Source organism: Eriocheir sinensis, chromosome 26 (genome assembly GCF_024679095.1).
Source record: "Eriocheir sinensis breed Jianghai 21 chromosome 26, ASM2467909v1, whole genome shotgun sequence".
Classification (NCBI taxonomy): Eukaryota; Metazoa; Arthropoda; class Malacostraca; order Decapoda; family Varunidae; genus Eriocheir; species Eriocheir sinensis.
The window spans coordinates 3,857,522-3,876,566 of NC_066534.1; the positions used below are offsets into that span (position 1 = coordinate 3,857,522).

The following is a 19,045-nucleotide window of genomic DNA, read 5'->3' on the forward strand; positions in this document are numbered from 1 at the left end:
GGGCACTTCTTGTGGCGTTCCTTGTCCTATCGGGAGGCCCTGCTGACTGGTCATAACACTTTGGAGAGATTTATTACCCGTGTGAGTCGCCTCCCTTACTCCTTCTCCCTTTTCTCTATCTTCCATTTCCTTCCTTTCTTTCTTAACCTTCACTTACGTATGGGCTTCGCTAGCGGGCTGTAAAACTTACATTTTCTTAACTTTTATTAACATTAGTTTTCTACAACTTCATTTGCAGGGATAACTAATGAAAGTATTTTTTTCTTATACATACATATATATTGTATAATATTTACGCAAGTTTTTAACTAAATGAATTTACTTTTACCAAACTTTCACTATAGAGCTTTATTGGCTTTTCTTTAATGTTTTCACTTTTTTGAAAAATGTTTGGACCTCACCCGCACAGACTTCACCTTCACTTTATCTTTTCGTTTGCAGGCCAAAATCCACTTCTTCAAGGTGTGTTTGTCTCTAGGAAACCTAATGAACTTAACACCTTGACGACTTTCCGCAATTGAGCCACTGTAACACCCATATGCACCACAAATACCATTTTCACTGAGCACACTATGGTGAGAACGTAGTGAAGTGAACCAGTTTGCCGCCAAGCACCATTTGTTTACATGTGTGACGTCATTCGCGGTGTATTGTGGGTAAAACAAAAACTTAGTGAGCTATCCTTATAGTATATAATCCTTGTGGAATGGGACAGCGTGGAGGACTGGACAGGAGTCGTACTTCCGTCCCCACTGGACCCGCTCCCTCCTCCCCTACTCAATATTTTTACTTCTCCGCAAATTATTCATGGTGCTAATTGTCCGATTGGAGATTTGAAGGAACCATAAAAATCCTGATAAAATTCTGCTATTATAAATACATCTACAGTAACCTCTCGAGTTTTGCGATCCTCGAGTTTAACGCTTAGTCCTAAATTCTTACCATCCCGACTTTCGCGCATTACCGCCCCAACTTTCGAGGTGCTTTGACATGTACGGGTCACGTCTACCTACCGTCGGTGTCATACTTGCTGCCTTAACCCTTTCCTTGCTAAGCGCTCACAACGAGACTATCCCCCCAGGTGTGCTCAGGCACCCCAGCGGGGGAAGGGGATCACTTTTAACCGCTGTATCTCAAAAACTATTCATCACAGCTACAAAACAAAAATACCATTGGAAAGAGGAAGCCAAGATCTATAAGATTCGGTTGTGTAAGCCTCTCCTGCGAATGTACAGGCACGTTCAGGGGGCGTTTTTTGCTGTGAGTGCAACTGGCGCTCGCAGCGAGCTTTTAGCACAACCAGCAAGTGACGATAGTGCTCGCTCTTTTAACCTCTGTATCTCAAAAACTATTCATCACAGCTAAAAAACAAAAACACCATTGGAAAGAGGCCAAGATCTATAAGATTTGGTAATGTAATCGTCTCCTGCGAATGTACAGGCACGTTCAGGGGGTGTTGCCTGTGAAGACGTACATTTATACATGCGCGACGGTCAGCTGTAAGGCAACTACTGAGTAGATCTCTTGATGACGGGGTTCTGGAAGGGCAGTGTTGCCAACTGCAAAATTTACAACTATTTGGTCAAAATATCAGTCATGTGATAGGTGAAGCTATGCAAAAATGCCGCTATATTGGACAAGAACATCCACTAGTTGCTCGTCCGTAGATTTTCCGCGCTAGGCTGATGTGATTTTCCACCAAATTTACTGGAAAACCCACTGAATTGGCAATGCTGTGGTGTTAGAAATAGTGTTGGAACACTCTCATATGCGGCAAATTTGAGTGTGACTGGAGCTCGCAGCGAAAGTTTAGCACCACCGGCAAGTTGCGCTAGTGCTCGCTGCAAGCGTTTAGCAACGAAAGGGTTAAAAGACGGTGTCCAACCATTGGGGCTATGGGCAACCACGGTTGTCCGTATGCCCAGCCGAGAGCGAGTTAATTGTTGGGTGTCTGTATGAATGGAAAACGGTTGTGGGGACGAGTGTGGGTAAGTGGGTAACTCACAGCTGTATGTAAACAACCAGATGTCGGCAGTGGCTGAGGAGTGAGGAGCAGTGGAAGATGGCCCACCAATAGACTCGTAAAATGGACTGGCAGAGCTGGTTTGCTTACTACTTGATTAACGAGATAAGAGAACACCCCGTGCTGTGGAACCACAGTCCAAAAAAGTTTTTCTCCAGTCTATGAAAATTGTAGAACTCTCGGTGTTGTTTTCCTCTTCTTCTTTTTCTTCTTCTTTTGACCTGTAATGCATGGCAGCGACAGTGAAATGTAATAGTGGAAAATGGCAAAAGGGCACAGAAAAGCAAAATCAGGAAAAGAAAAGGACAGAAAAACACCTAAGTTCAGGGTGAAGTGTTTAAGTGTGCACTGCGAAGTAACTAAGTGCATGTTGTGAAGTATAAAAGTGTGGAGAAAGAGGACCTAAGAAGCGATATAAAGCGTTACAGGTCAAAAGAAGAATAAGGTCCACTACACTGGTGCCGTTGTAAAGGCAATACCTCTGACACCATCACATCACATGGCAGCGACGGTCGGGTCCACTACACTGGCCGGTGTTGTGAGAAATATTTCCCTGCTGAAATTAGTCATTCTGCTGTCCACCACACATGCGCGCTGTGGGAATACACAGCATTAACCCCTTCAATACGATGACGCCTACGTAGGCGTCATGAAGCCCCAGTAGCATATACGATGATGCCTACGTAGGCGTCATGAAGCCCCAGTAGCATATACGATGATGCCTACGTGAGGCGTCATGAAGCCCCAGTAGCATATACGATGATGCCTACGTGGCGTCATGAAGCCCAGTATATACGATGATGCCTACTTAGGCGTCATGAAGCCCCAGTAGCATATACGATGATGCCTACGTATGCGTCATGAAGCCCCAGTAGCATATACGATGATGCCTACGTAAGCGTCATGAAGCCCCAGTAGCATATACGATGATGCCTACGTAAGCGTCATGAAGCCCCAGTAGCATATACGATGATGCCTACGTAGGCGTCATGAAGCCCCAGTAGCATATACGATGATGCCTACGTAGGCGTCATGAAGCCCCAGTAGCATATACGATGATGCCTACGTAGGCGTCATGAAGCCCCAGTAGCATATACGATGATGCCTACGTAGGCGTCATGAAGCCCCAGTAGCATATACGATGATGCCTACGTAGGCGTCATGAAGCCCCAGTAGCATATACGATGATGCCTACGTAGGCGTCATGAAGCCCCAGTAGCATATACGATGATGCCTACGTAGGCGTCATGAAGCCCCAGTAGCATATACGATGATGCCTACGTAGGCGTCATGAAGCCCCAGTAGCATATACGATGACGCCTACGTAGGCGTCATATTTCTATTCTGTTTCTTCTTCTATTGAGTTGTCCCGTACTTTGTGTTGGTTACTAAGTAAAGACGCCGTATGCTGTCCTTGAAATCCTATTGCTCCTCCCACCATCCTTGTTCCCACCAATCACAAAAAATGAGCTACAGTATGCACCTTCTTCTTCCTTTGTGTCTAAAATTAGTAACTCTCTTTGGCTGTCTCTCTCTCTCTCTCTCTCTCTCTCTCTCTCTCTCTCTCTCTCTCTCTCTCTCTCTCTCAGACACCAAGGCGCCGACACCATCACGTCTCGCCCATCTCTCTCTCTCTCTCTCTCTCTCTCTCTCTCTCTCTCTCTCTCAGACACCGAGGCTCAGACACAAACACCTCTCGCCCACCTCTCTCTCTCTCTCTCTCTCTCTCTCTCTCTCTCTCTCTCTCTCTCTCTCTCTCTCTCTCTCTCTCTCTCTCTCTCCCAGACACCAAGGTACCAACACCACCACTCCTTGCCTTTCGACATGACCGTGACGTGGTGACTGAAAATTGGCAGCATAATATACGGAGGCGACAAGCAGATACATGCCGGCTCAGGTTTCCTTGTGATGGCCTTAGAGCACGCCGTATATCAGCCAGGCGGGCTTTTTGAACATCCGGCGCGAAGGGGTTAAAAGTACTAATTTGCCTGGTTTTGTTCTAGTTTGTCCACTTGTGATCTTTGTGAGCGTTGAGGGAAATATGGAAACAGTAAGCGAGTTGAACCTCTCTGTGAGCTATTTTGTGGCTGCGGCGGCAGTTTACGTTCAATAGGCATTGAAAAGTCAATCATGATATTAGTGATTTAATGATTTATAACTGAAAAAGCTAGCAGATAATATCATAACACACAGAAAACTACCAGAAGCTATAGGTTTGTCCAACTGTACCACGGGTGACCGCGAGTGACCGCCCTTACTTTAGCAGACGATACCACGTGGATCACAAATGTGTTTTCAGAACTGCCAGCCAATTGTAAGGCAGCCGCCTTCAACTGCAACTTCAAAACGACCTGTTCTCACTTCCCATTTGCTGCCTATTAACAAGGTATGTATTTTGAGATAACAAGGGAGGAAAGTCGAAAAAATTGTGATAACAAGGGAGTAGAGTCGAAAAAAAGTAATTTTTTTCCACGTGTCAGAACCAATAAGTGCTTTTTCATAGCTTTCAATATCTCGAGTTTCGCGATCCTCGAGTTTAGCACTATACTTTCGGAATGAAGCAAGCGCGAAACTTGAGAGGGTACTGTACCTTGAAAAGTTGACCCACAAAGTTTTTAGTTATGGAGGTGGGAACATGACCTAAGTAGGAAAATTGTTTATGCCCACTTTATTCCACGTCCATAAACGGTCCTATGGAATACTATTATTATTTCTTTATTGACTCATGAAAAAATACAACAAATAAGGAAGCCATTGATATACAGGTAACTCTCGATTTACGCGAGTTTGGTATACGCGTTTTTAAAATAACGCGGGGTCCAAAATCCAAATAAATGTTTAATTTACACATTTTTTCCACTTATACGCGATATGTTATGGAGTGGCCACCATATGTCTCACACAACTGGACTCACACGGCGCCGCGGCCACACTGCTGAGCTCAGTTCTTCCCGCACGCCACTTGAACAACAATACAGTACCCAGGCTGCCGTGCTACTCAACAATAGGGGTGGGCAGGTACCGGCACCAGTAACGGTACCAGCTATACGGTATGGTACCGGTACCAGACTGCTCGGTACCGGTACCAATACTAGCCAGTCGCTCATGGTGTCCCTCATTTCATCCTCACACGAGTGAGGCTGAGACTGAGTGACTGAGTGGATATCTCAGTGATATGGATATTCTCTCTCTCTCTCTCTCTCTCTCTCTCTCTCTCTCTCTCTCTCTCTCTCTCTCTCTCTCTCTCTCTCTCTCTCTCTCTCTCTCTCTCTCTCTCTCTCTCTCCACTAAATGAAGTGAATATTTATTTTTCAAGAGAAACCTACCTCTTGTCTGATTTACATTGTTTTTGATTTACGTGACCTCTTCAAGGACACAATACTCGCATAAATTGAGAGTTACCTGTATTATGTATAATGATAAATGCAGGTTTGGGGGAAGAAAGTAGCTGAGAAACAAAAATTTTCGGCGCGCTAAAAAAATGCCTCAACCGGCGAGAGATCCAATGTTTGAAATGAGTGCAGAAAAGAATACTTATTGAAACTTATGGTGCGTGAGAGGGCTAAAAGTTCAGGAAGAGAGAGATCTGGGAGTGATAATGCAAGATAATGAAGAGCCAGAGAGTCATGTAAATTGGATATTTGGAGACACGTATAGAATGGCAGTGTTTTTGATAGTGTATGTAAAAGGAGAAAGCTGAAAGTCAATAAAAGTAAAATGATGGTTTGTGAGCAAGTAGAAGTTAGGTTGTGGAGTTTCTATGCCCATATAGAATGGGAATTGAATGTGAAAAAGAATGCAAAACAATTTTGAATGGTGAAGAAATGGAGGAGGCTATTGAGTTTAAGTACCTTGGATCAGTTATGACAAGAGAAAGGGCATTACAAGGAAGAAAGGTGGTAGGGTCTTTGAGACATATCATGAATGGCAGAAGTGTGAGCATGGAGGTAAAGAGGGATTTGAGAAATACAGTAATAGTACCAACCCTCTCATATGCAAGCAAAACATGGGCCTTGAATGAAAGTCAGAGGTCTAGAGTGCAGGCAGTGGAAATGAGTTATTTGAGGAGTGCATGTGGTGTGAGTAAAATGGATGATGAGCGTTTTGGAATGTGTCACATGGGTGAAGGGAAGAAGTATGGAGTGGTGGAAGAAGTGAAGTGACAGATTTTAAAGTAGTTTGGCCACATGGAAAGAATGGAAGAGAGTAAGATGACCAGGGCTGGAATTCACAAACATACTCACTAACTACGAACTAACATAACTACGCACTATTGATTTAGTGACCGACGTTAGTGTCAGATTCACAAAGCAAACCTTAGATGGTAGTTAGAGGTGCGCTAAGTCAATGAGGCCGCTGATTGGCTGATGACGTCATTGGCCTTGCAGCGAATCGCAAGCACGTTTACAGAACCGTCAGCCAATCCTAGGGAGCCCCCTCCAGCTGTTGGTTCAACAAACCCATTCTCTTTTCCCATTTTTTTTCCTTTTAAGGCAAATTGTACTAAATTGTAATCTACGTATTCAATTATTTTGTTGTTTGCTGCACATTTACATCAAGGTAACTTTGCCGTTCGATGTCTTGTTACCTACGAACATACTTAAGAAGAAGAAAAAGAAGATACGGAGGAGATTGAGGCAGGAAGAAAGCAAAGAGAAATATGGGACAGATATCGAGGCAGACAGGAACGAAGGACGGAAGGAAGGAATAGGGAAAATTAAGACTGTCTTGCCATATCTGCAGCCCAACTCATGGGGTAGCTGTCACCCGACAAAGGTCCATGGTCCCTCCACAGAGGAACAAATCCAGAGATGGATGGATGAATGGATGAGGAGGTAGGAAGATGAAGGAGGAGGGAGGTCTGGCAATCCCCTGGCCGGGCGTCGGTGTTGCCATACCGCCCACACTTATCATATACCTCTCACAGGGTGTACATCTCATCATTTTATAAAGAAATGGGCTTCCTCTACTCGCAAAGTTATATTTCAAGTTGAAAAATGCGATTTATAAGCATTTATACGTAAACATGATAATATTGTTAGCGTTTAGTACACTCCCGAGGCAGTAATTATTTAATGGTGCAGACAATGGCAACACTGCAGGAGTGCGTTTGTGGGCACCACTACCCAAGCTGGGGAGGAATCCCAAGCCACCTGTGACATCAAGATCAAGACCAAGTGTAAACAATGTCACGGCGGCCCATTCCTAGCCACAGCCACGGCTATGGTGATAGACAGTGAGTTTGAGGTTTCCTCATCTGAAGAAGATGTGGGAGCACTCTCAGACTCTGGAAGTTTTTGATTGTAGAAAATGCCATATGTGTAAGGTATTATATGTGTACGAGTGGGCTAAATTTCTGAAAATCCCACACTTATACCCCATGAAATGGTGCTCTCTGGAGTAATCTACACCTGTGTGCAACTATCACTTCTCAAATCCTCCATAAATCATCACAGGGGCCGTTTCCAGCCACACCATGGTAACACTGCATGGAGTTCTGCAAAAAATAGGTCCATGACATATGTTTTTTTCTTATTCTCCACTTTTACCATCACATGGAACATTTTTAAGGCAAAAAAAAAAAAAAAAAAAAAAAAAAAAGGCCAGTACCGGGGGAGCCAAAAATATATAAATTGGCCGGTACTGTACATGTTAAGGAAAAACTGGACAAGTACAGATATGGAGACAGGACCACACGGGCGTAGCCCAGGCCCTGTAAAATTACATCTAGGTAAATACAACTAGGTAAACACACACACACACACACACACACATATATTAGTGGATACTGGAATATAAACATTGAGAATCGTACCGAGCCTGAGATGGATTTGTTTACGCCGCCATCACGTAAACAAGAACTGGCGGCTGATTTCTCCGGATTTGAGGAAAACAGTGAGTTGCAAAATAGATTATTGCAGAGAAGGGTGAAAGGGTTGGAGAGTGATTTTGAAGTGGTGATGAAGATGTTGGGTGAGTTGAGAAGGGAGAGAGAGGATGACAAGAGAAGGATAAGTGATTTAGAAGCAGAAGTGAAGGAACACAACATTCAGCTGATAAAATGCTCTGAGGGGATAAAGGAAAACGTGGATTCGGTGGAAAGGATAAATAAGGAGCGGAATAAGTGGGAGGAGAAGCGAAGGGATGAAAAAGTGGAAGTGGAGCAAAGAGTTAAGAATTTGGAACAAAGTTGATAATGGTGGAGAGATGGCACAGAGTGGGAATGTACAGAGCTTTAAGGAGATTGTGGAGGAGCAGTTGGAGGAGAGGATGGCTAAGAAGGTCTTGAAGGTAATCAAAGAAGATGAGGCACTGGTAAGAGGCACGGTGGAGAAAAAGAAGAGTGTCATTGTGTTCGGGGTCAAGGAGGAGAGGACCCCAAGCAAATCTGTGAGGGAAAATAACTTGAAAGATGTAGTGAGGAAGATCGTGAAGAGGGTACAAGAAGAGGGAAGAGACCTGGTGAAAGAAATAGATGACTGTCATAGGATTGGAAAGTACAATGGAGAAAAAGATAGACCAATTAGGATTCGATTCAAGGCACAGAGTGAAGCAGAAGAGGCCCTGGCAGGAGCATGGAAGCTAACGGGAGAAGAAGACACCAAAATGATGTGGCTGAGGAAAGATCTGAATGAACAAGAGAGAGACAAGTTAAATGAACTTAGAGGTGAGGTTTGTGATTTAAATGAGAAGAGATCGGAAGAAGAGAAGAAGGAGTTTTTTTGGAGAGTAATGGATATGAAAGTGAGGAAGTGGTTCATGGTGACAAGAGGAAGGAGATAAAAAAACTAACAGGAAAGGAGGAAGGATGGAAAGTGTCATATACGAATATCAATGGAATAGTGTCATCGTGGATAGAGTTTAATGACTATTTAAGAGACAGAGAACCTGATATTGCGGGGCTGACGGAAACCAAGTTGTGTGACCCAGTTGAGGTGGTGGGGATTGGAGAAGGTGCCTACAATATATGGAGGAGAGACAGAAAGAGAAAACAGGGAGGAGGTGTGATGCTGATGGTAAGGAAAGGCATTAAGGTGGAGGAGGTGATTGAGGGTGAAGGCTTGGCAGAGGTACTGAAAGTGAAAATTGTGGGTGCTGAAGGAAGAAGAAGGCAGTATGTAGTAGGGTATGTGCCACCAAGAACCTGTGCATGAAAGGCCCGAGAATATGTACAAATGATACAAGACACAGTGAGTTGCCTGGATGGAATGTTAAGAGAGTGTGAGAGAATAATTTTGATGGGGGATTTTGATTGCAAAGAGGTAGAATGGGAGGATTGGCAGACGCAGGGAACAGAAGAGTCGTGGGGAGGAAGACTCCTGCAACAGTCAATGGAACATGTGCTGACGCAATGGATTAAGGAACATACTAGATTCAGGAAAGAAGGAGAGGCATCAAGATTAGACCTGGTTTTTAGCAAGGAACCGGAAGTAATAGAAAATATTAAAATAGATTGCCCAATAGCAAAGAGTGACCATGCGATTGTTGAATTTGAAGTAAAAGAAAAGAGAATGATTGACCGAAAAGAGGATCACAAAATAGGGAGAAGTAACTACTCTTAGGCAGACTTTGTTATTATGAGAACTTTTTTTGAGAATGCAAATTGGAGTGGGCTGTACAAAGCCAAAAGTACACAAGGCAAGTGGGAGGAGTTTTTAAAGCTGTACAAAGAAGCCGAGAATAGATATGTCCCTAAGGTAACCAAAAAGGATGTTGGTAAAAAGGAGTGGTTTAACAAAAAATACGAGGCGGCTAGAGAAAGAGAAAGGAGGAAGCCTGGAAGGGATGGAGGAAACGAAGAAGAATCAACGCGTGGAACAATTTCAAACAAGCAAGGAATGAATATACAAAGATTAGAAGAGAAGAAAAACGGAAATATGAAAAAGATATAATCGACAAATGCAAAGACCAACCTAAATAATTTTACAGACATGTGAACGGCAAATTAAAGAATAGGGAAACAATCGCTAAACTGAAAATGGATGGAACTTTCTTTCTTTTTCTTTCATGCTCTCTTTTTCTTTCTCTCTTTCTTTTTCTCTCTTCCTTTTTTTCTTTCTTTCTTTCTCTTTTTCTTTCTTTCATTCTTTTTTTTTCTTTCACTTTCATTCTCTCTTTATTTACTTCTTTCTTTGTTTTTTCTTTTTCTTTCTATCTTTTGTTTTTTCTTTGTTTCCCTCTATGTTTTGTTTTCTCTTTCTCTTTCTTTCTCTTTCTTTCTTTCTCTCTTCCTGTCTTTCTCTTTCTTTTTTCTATTTTTCATTCCCCCCCCCCCTTTTTTTTTTTTTTTTTTTTTTTTCAGGCAGGGTTGGGGAGTGCAAATGGGCGTGACCATGCACCATGGTGACCCAAGGGTGACTGATTAGCACCTGGAAATCCAGGCCTGCCTCAACAGAAAATCGTCCTTGGATGCACATAGCAGTGAACCAGCTGTGCGTCCAGAGACGCTCATAGCAGTGAAAGGGTTAACCCTTCCATTGCGCGTGGCGAGGGAGGCGACTATCCCCCCCAGGCGCACTATGGCAGCCGAACGGGGGGAGGGGGGTCTCTTTTAACCTCTGTATCTCAAAAACTATTCATCACAGCTAAAAACCAAAAACACCATTGGAAAGAGGAGGCCCAGATCTATAGGATTCTGTTATGTATGCCTCTCCTGTGAACATACAGGCATGTTCAGGGGGTGTTGCCTGTGAACACTTACGTCAGTGACTGCATGACGGTCAGCCATATTTAGGCAACTGTGGAGATCTCTTCATGGGGTGCTGGCAAGGTAGTATTGCCAACTGCAAAATTTACAACTACAGTCGAGTCACGTATGGTGCAGTTAATTGGTTCTGAGCAATGGCCGCACCATAGGAAACCTCGTCATAGGAATAACTAAACCTATGGAGAAAATACAATTTAGTTCTGGCCCTTGCCATTTTGCCCCACCCACATCTTTTTTTTTTTTTTTTTTTTTTTCCGTCGTGGCCTATTGCGCCATTAGTCTTTTCCCTGGTTCTCTCCTCCCCCACTTCCTTTCTTTCTTCTCCCTCTCCGTCCCCGTATTATTCTCCTTCCTTCTCATTTCTTTCTTCTTTTCCTTTCACCTCCCTTCAAGTTTTTCTCTTTTAATCTCTTTCCCTCCCACTCACACCTTTTCTGTTTCCCTTTTACCTCGCCTTTACCTGACCCTCCCTCCCTTTCTTCTTTTCCCGGCCCATTTCCTCCACTCATTTCCCTTGTTTCCTCCATTCTCACACCCTCTTATCTTTAACCTTAATATATCTCTCATTCTATCACTCTCTTCCTCACTTTCTCCTTCCCCATTAGATTATATGAACACACACACACACACACACACAAAAAAAAAAAAAAAAAAAAGAAGAAGAAAGGAGAAGCCTGTGGGGAGGGATGGGCAGAAGTCAGTCAGGTCATGTCCTGACTAAAGCCCTGACCTGACACTCTTTCAGGATCTGACCTGATTCTCCCTACTGCCCCTCCCTCCCCACACCCCTCTCTTATTTCTTGTTTTCATCCTCTCTATCTCTCCCTGTTTCCTCCACTCCTTTTCTTTGTTCTCCCTTCTTACATCCTCTATCTGCATTTTTGTATCTCTCACTCTGTCCCTCTCCTCCTCCCTTTCCCCTTCCCTGTATTTAGCTAGTTGTGTTATAAAGGAAGTGAGCTACGCTTATATAGTCCTTTCTCTGAGTATTCTTCCCCCGCTCAACAAACTAGTTCCTGCATGAAGTTCGTATTTATGAAGCAAAGAATTATAGAATAATTTATTGGAACCGTGTTGTAACGACGAAACGTCAGAGGTCGAGACAGTTGTAACCTGAGGACCTCCTGTATAGGGAGTGTTTATAAGAGTGTGGGAAAGGTTTATATGAGTAAGGGGAGGGTTTATAAAGCCTTTATATATATATATATATATATATATATATATATATATATATATATATATATATATATATATATATATATATATATATACAGTCATCCTCATCCGTTCATGGTTTCCCGGACTTGCGCGCGACAAGTGAAAACAGCGGGACTATAACCCTATGGGAAAATATGCATTTGGGAAGTCACCTCTGACACGTCATATAAAACATGTTTTTTCGTTCCCAAAAGTAGCCCAATTTGCGATAAGTAGCCCAATCTGGCAACACTGCAGTGTGGCGGGCGTGAATTTTTTTTTAGGATTATGTTGCTATGAGAAAATCTCGACCAATAGCAGTCGTCCCTGAGTGAGCTGCTGGCCAATAGGAAAGCATGACGTCACAGTCTAACCGTGACGTCACTCAGGAGCAACCTAAAGGCGGTGTCACACTAGCACTTTTTCCGTCAACTTTTTTCGTCGTTTTTCTGAAAATCGTCGATATCTTGGCTGCGCCCTGTCACACACAAACGGTGTTTCGTCTGAAACTTTCCGTCGGCACAGACCATGGGAATGTAAACAAACATGGAGTCCACGCTGCGGCAAAGATACGCTGCTCTGAACCTAATACTGTGTATTGTGAGACTTAGAGAGCTAAACAAGCCAAAAAGCGTGCATGGATGCTCTCATGGTTGGCTCGTCTGGAAAGAGAAAGTGTGTACCACAGGCTGTTAAAAGAGCTGAGTTTAGAGGATCATGAGACTCTGAAGAATTGGATCAGGTTGGACAAGAGCCAGTACCACAGACTTCTGGAGTTAGTGACACCTCTCATTGCCAGAAGTGACACCAGGATGAGGAAGGCTGTCACTGCCGGAGGCGTTGAGACAGGTTGAAGCCACGGAAAGTCTCGGTCTTGGTCTTGGAAATGTAAACAAATGCGGAAATTTGCAGGCGGAAGCGATCCTGATCGTCTGACAAATTCATGCGATAAGTTCATGAACGATGAAAAATCGACGGAAATGGCATTAATCGACGGAAAAAGTGCTAGTGTGACACATATGCGTCCATTGCCCGCCTCCTCCTCTCTCCTTCCCCCTCCTCTGCCTCCCTCCTCCCTCCTCTCTGCCTTCCTCCTCCTCTCTCCTTCCCCTCCTCTCTGCCTCCGCTCCTCTCTGCCTTCCTATTTAGCGTCAATGCATCCAGCGTATCACCTGAAACTGGGGCAGCGTATAAGCGGGGGGTCTGAATTAGTTGACCATGAATCTGAAACCGCGATGGGTGAGACCCATGAGCGGCGGGGGGTGACTGTATATATATATATATATATATATATATATATATATATATATATATATATATATATATATATATATATATATATATAATAAAAATATAGTCGCTACTCATGGATTTTAAGCCATTATTGCGGGGGGTTCTGGAACCTAACCCCTGCGATAGACGAGGGATTACTGTATTGGTAAACATGTCCATGGTGGTGATGAAGGTGGTGGTGGTGATGAAGGTGGTGGTGGTGATGAAGGTGGTGGTGGTGACAAAGGTGATGTTGGTGATAATGGTGGTGGTAGTGGAGATGACGGTGGTGGCTGTGATAAACGTGGTTAGGGTTATGAATGTGGTGGTGGAAATGAAGGTGATGGTGGTGGTGATCAAGGTTGTGGAGGTGATGAAAGAAGTGTTGGTGGTGAAGGTGGTGGTGGTGGTGATTAACGTGGTGGTGGCGGTGATGAAGGTGATGGTGTGGGTCATAATAGTGGTAGTGATGATGAAGATAGTGGTGGTGATTAAGGTGGTTGTGGTGATGCAGGTGGTGATGGTGGTGATGCAGGTGGTGGTGATAGTTGTAGTGGTGACAAAAGTGAAGGTGGTGACGAAACCTTGAAACCAACTGGCGAGCTACAGCTGTCTACCACCCGTGCGCCCTCTGCCGCCAGTGAAGAACACTGCCAACGTACACAACATGTTATTTCCCGCCATTGCCCGATCGACTCTGCTGGTCTCATGGTGACTGCGGTTATTCAATGTTTTCTGCCTCACCTTTGCACCACCATCATGCCGCACCCAGTGTCATTGAAGCCTAAAGCCTGGAAGAACCTGATGATGACCATAGCACAAAAGGTGGAAGTGATAGATAGAGTCCCGACAACCTAAGATTTGGACACCATTGGTCCTGCTTTCGCCGCGAGAGCGTGTGCTAGCGTTTGAAAAGTGCGGCAAAAACAGGGCCAATAATGGTGTCCAAATCTTGGGTTGTCAGGACTATCTATCAAGGGACTCTATAGATCACGACCCAGAAACGGGTTACGCTAAATGGAAGACGCAACATGTTTCCTGCCTGTAGATTTTTTTATTTTTTTTATTTATTTATTTTATTTATTTATTTATTTTTTTCCCTTCTTGCTGTTAGGGGGGTTTTGGGCCGTGACCGCCCATATGTATTTTTCCCCATAGGTTATTAAGTTCGCCATTTGCGCACCTTCAGATCGCCCAAATGTGCACAAATGGTAAGGTTTGACTGTATTAACTGATTAATCTGATTAATGTAGAATTACTTAGGTTTAAGGATAGATCACCTGATCTGGACCATGGGGTCTGTGTGGTCTGAATTTCTATGTAAATCTATGTAAAATCACATTTGGCTACATTTATATGCTTCTCAGACTCAAGAATGATGTACATGTAGGAATATCTATTTCATACATAGTTTATACATGATGTATGCATGACTGTGTTTGAATAATGAATAAGTGAAAAGTTTGCTCACAGATAGTATAAGAGGATGTTAAAGTCTCAGTATCATTTGAGGAAATTTATATAATGAAATATTGTAAAATGAAGTTCACCTACTTTTTTGTTAAAATTATACTTTTGACCTTTGCACTCTTAAGTGTTCTAAGTAATCCCATCAAATTGTAATGAATATGACTGCCATTTTATGTTTCAAGAGTTTTTAGATAATTTCTGACAGACATTGGAATGTTATGATGACTCAGGTTTAAAGTGTGTCTTCACCACAGCACACAGTATTTTTTTGAGTTACTGAAGCACTACCTTATCTAACATTTTTTTCCTTTCTGCTCTAGGCATACAGTGAATCAACTGCATCATATGCAGTAATAGACTTTGGAGTTAACTACTGCAACCTACGGAATCTAGTAGTTGGGTCAAAGCTCGATGAAAATGATCCAAAATATCAAGAGAATTCAACTAATTCTCAGTGCACAATGTATTCTATTGCACACTGCAATATATACACATAAGGAAAGGCACATATTCTAGTTAAGGTAAGATGTTTGATTTTCTTTAAAGCAATTAAGATAGGTTGTAAAAGTTAGAATCATAGGTATTTCGGTTTATGTGAAAATATGTACTTTATTTGTTTTCAGTTGTGTACATTGACTAGATATAATTGGAAACTAAAGATATAGAACTTAAAGAATAGGAAAATATAATAACAAACCTTGAAATTGATATTCTTCGAGGGGAGTTTTTATTTTTATTTATTTATTTATTTTTTTTTTTTTACGTTGTGGCCTATTGCACCAGTAGGCTTCTTCCCGGTGGATCCTGATGGTCGGCCCAAGGGTACTTCCCGATGGGGCTTGATGGTCGGCCCAGCCCGTTCTGGCGCGGGCGAGTGTTTATAGTGGCGCCATCTTGCATTGGCTCATGCTGCCCTCCCGAAGCTCATCTTTAATCCTAGAATCTAGAGTCCGGGTTGATAGGTGGTCTTCTGGACAGCATGTGGGTAGTTTTAAGCCACTCGGCGGCGGCTGAGAAATCCCAGCTTGGTGGCACCGGGCGGGGATTGAATTCATTTCTCAACTCGGTGCCGCAAATTACTTAAAAGGTGACATTCATTCTTTTCAGATTCTCATGAACTAGGGTATGTGTATGTTCTTGTACCTTAAGTATAAGATCCCCAAGTTTCATTGAGATACAATCAGTATTTAGTGAGAAAAAAATATAATATGCCAAAAATGCCAAAAAATGACTTCAACATTCTTTATAAAATCTCAACTATTTTTCAACTGACTGCTTTGAAATTAAGTCTGGCGACATCGGATACATGTAGCTTTCTTTTCGTCATGGCAGATTTTAGTTATCACAGTTCATACATGAAAAATAAGATATGAAAGTTTGGTGACAATTTTTTATTTCATTTTTTGTTAGAAAAAAATTACTGGAATCTGGTTTTATCTTTTTAAAAATGTCTCACGATGAAAAGTTTTCCCTTTCTTCTTTCCAGTGATACCTTTATATCTGGAGTCACTTTAAAAACAACAGAGAAATTGCACTCAAAATATCAATAATGTTAGTTTTAAATGAGCAGTTTTATGTTGAAGAATGTGTATTGTGATGTTTTTAGGCTTAATGCAGCATAATTTTACACATTTTGGGGTAAGAATAACAAACAAAGGCAAACCAGTGTTTATTATATATAATATTCAGGCGTATTTGGCACCTGGTCCGTTCTTGTGGGGGTGATGAGGAAGCAGCATCCGATGATTGTGCATGTGTGGTGGGTCTCTTTGTCTTAACTCTCCCTTTTACTCTTGTTTATCATCTTCATTCTTTCTCTCTGCCTCATCTCTAACTTCAATTAACCCATGATTTCTCAGGAACAGGAGGAAAGTAAAACAAGAGAGAAAGGCGTTCAGCAGTTGAACAAAGCGTCAACGCTCCCTCCTCTCAAAGCATCTGAGGAGACACCGAGCGTTTCACTCTCAGATGCTGCTTGATATTGACTTATGGTGGTCCATATTATAAAATACTACCAGAACATAAAAAAACGTAAAATAATGCTTCAAGATCCTTCAGAGTCGTGAGCAACAGCAATACACTTGGCGTGGCGTTCGGCAGGGCTCTTTAAATGAACATAAACAAAGCCAACTAAAAGATGGAAGGAACTGAGATATCAACACGCCATTTTCACAGAAAACTGGGAACATTTTAAGGGTTACAAAATGGTTAAAACCCAAATTTCGGTGTCTGAGTCTAAAACAGCCATTTTTTGTGCGTCGCCTCCCATTAAGACAATTACAGATATGTCAGCCTTCCAAAAAACTACAGTAAAAGTCCTTTAATCTGTAATGCAGGGGGTCACGGACCCTCTGAATTATCAGATTTTCCGAGTTACTATGAGGGGATCTTAAAAAAAAAAAAAAAAAATCTGCCAACACACACACATAGTCGTTGGACCTTAACAATCCACAGGATGCAGCCACCTCTGCTGTCTGCCCTGCCACGCAGCCCTGCCCTCACCGCAGGATATTAAGAAGGCACACATACATACTGTATTTCCTGCCATATAAGACGCTTCGGCGTATAAGACGCACCTATAATTTGGCAAGATATATTTAGAAAAAAATAAAAAGGTCCACTTTTTCCCTGAACTTAATGTGTATGCAGTATTACATTTGGACACCTTATTTACAATAATTATGACTATGAAACCCTGTGTTGCTTTGTGCCCTTCTCTGTGTTCAAAGTGTTCCACTGTTGGTTACAGAGTTACACTGCTCTTACCCCGAGCAGCTGTGACTTTGAAATGGTAAACAAAAGGTTTGTTTGGTAGATTCACTCACTGCCCAGTGTGCAGGCGGTAACTTTCGCTGAGCTACTGAGGGAACTAATCACACGGGAATGCTACATTCGATGGGCAATCTTGGTCTTTATCTTGACTCAGGGACCGTATACCTACTTTCAAGTAGAAATAGATGCTGATTAATTTCTTTCAATCATATTATGTTGTAATATAGTTTTTTTTACAATGAGAAACAAAAATGCGTTTACAATAAATACTTTAGTCATCCACGGATATCCGTTCTTTCGAACATGTATCATAGAAAACGTCAGCTGACCAGGCCGCTGTACAGCAGAAATACCTCCAGACTAATCAGCCCGAGTCTGCCCCATGATCGCTGAACAGTCATGTCAGGAAGCACCCGGCTCCACCAAAATTTTTCTCGAGTAATAGTCGCTTTAACCATCACTGCCAAGGCACCTGGCACATTGGTGACTGGTGCGCCGTGGCGGCGTTGTGTCTTGTGTGTTGTGTTTCGTGTTCACGCCGCGCCACGTGGGTGTGTCTTCTTCTTGTGACCTGTATGGTTTTATTGTTGCATGTTTCCTCCTCCTCCTCTTCTGCTTATTCACACTTTTCTGTTGCATCACACCATTCATTATTTAAATCAATCAGAATTTGTTCCTTAGGCGTATACCACGTTGGGGTAACTTTTTTGGCATTTTCTGAGTGAAAAAAGTATGTGCTACACGCTGCAAAATATGGTATATTTCATTCTGGGGACATCTGGGAACTCTTGTGTCAAATGGAGGTGTTTTAGGTGTTGGTTTCATACCAGTAACAATAACCCCATGACCTACCAAAATCTAACCATTGGCATATAAGACGCAGGGTGATTTTTTTAATCTTATTTTTGGAAAAAAAGGTGCATCTTATATAGCGGAAAATATGGTATATACACATATACAGTAGAACCTCGTTTATCTGGCACTTTGGGGGAAACTCGTGCTGGATAAACGGTTTTGCCGTTGTTTTGAGACTTACTCCTATAAAATTATCATTTTTTTTTTCTCCATCAAGGCCTGTAGCACCAGAAGGCTTTTTTTTTTTTTTTTTTTTTTATTTTATTATTTTTTTTTTTTTTATTTACAAAGACAGCTCAAGGGCACAAAAAAAGGAAGCAATAATAAAAAAAGCCCGCTACTCGCTGCTCCTATTAAAAGAATCAAAACAGGTGGCCGAAAGAGAGGTCAATTTCGGGAGGAGAGGTGTCCTGATACCCTCCTCTTGAAAGAGTTCAAGTCGTAGGCAGGAGGAAATACAGATCAAGGAAGATTGTTCCAGAGTTTACCAGCGTGAGGGATGAAAGAGTGAAGATGCTGGTTAACTCTTGCATAAGGGGTTTGGACAGTATAGGGATGAGCATGAGTAGAAAGTCGTGGGCAACGGGGCCGCGGGAGGGGGAGAGGCATGCAGTTAGCAAGTTCAGAAGAGCAGTCAGCATGAAAATAGCGATAGAAGATAGAAAGAGAGGCAACATCCCGACGGAATTTAAGAGGTAGAAGACTATCAGTATGAGGAGGAGAGCTGATGAGACGAAGAGCCTTAGATT

At 42.5% G+C, this 19,045-nt stretch overlaps 1 protein-coding gene across 1 annotated transcript in view; it reads left to right on the top strand.

Annotated features, from left to right (window-relative positions):
- LOC127003711 (uncharacterized) overlaps positions 1 to 19,045 on the top strand; it is a 53,018-nt gene that overhangs the window by 23,084 nt on the left and 10,889 nt on the right. Inside the window, exon 5 of the mRNA XM_050870647.1 lies at positions 14,990 to 15,190. Within this exon, the coding sequence (XP_050726604.1) occupies positions 14,990 to 15,166 (177 nt within the window). The 3' untranslated portion in view covers positions 15,167 to 15,190. The remainder of the gene's footprint in view (positions 1 to 14,989; positions 15,191 to 19,045) is intronic.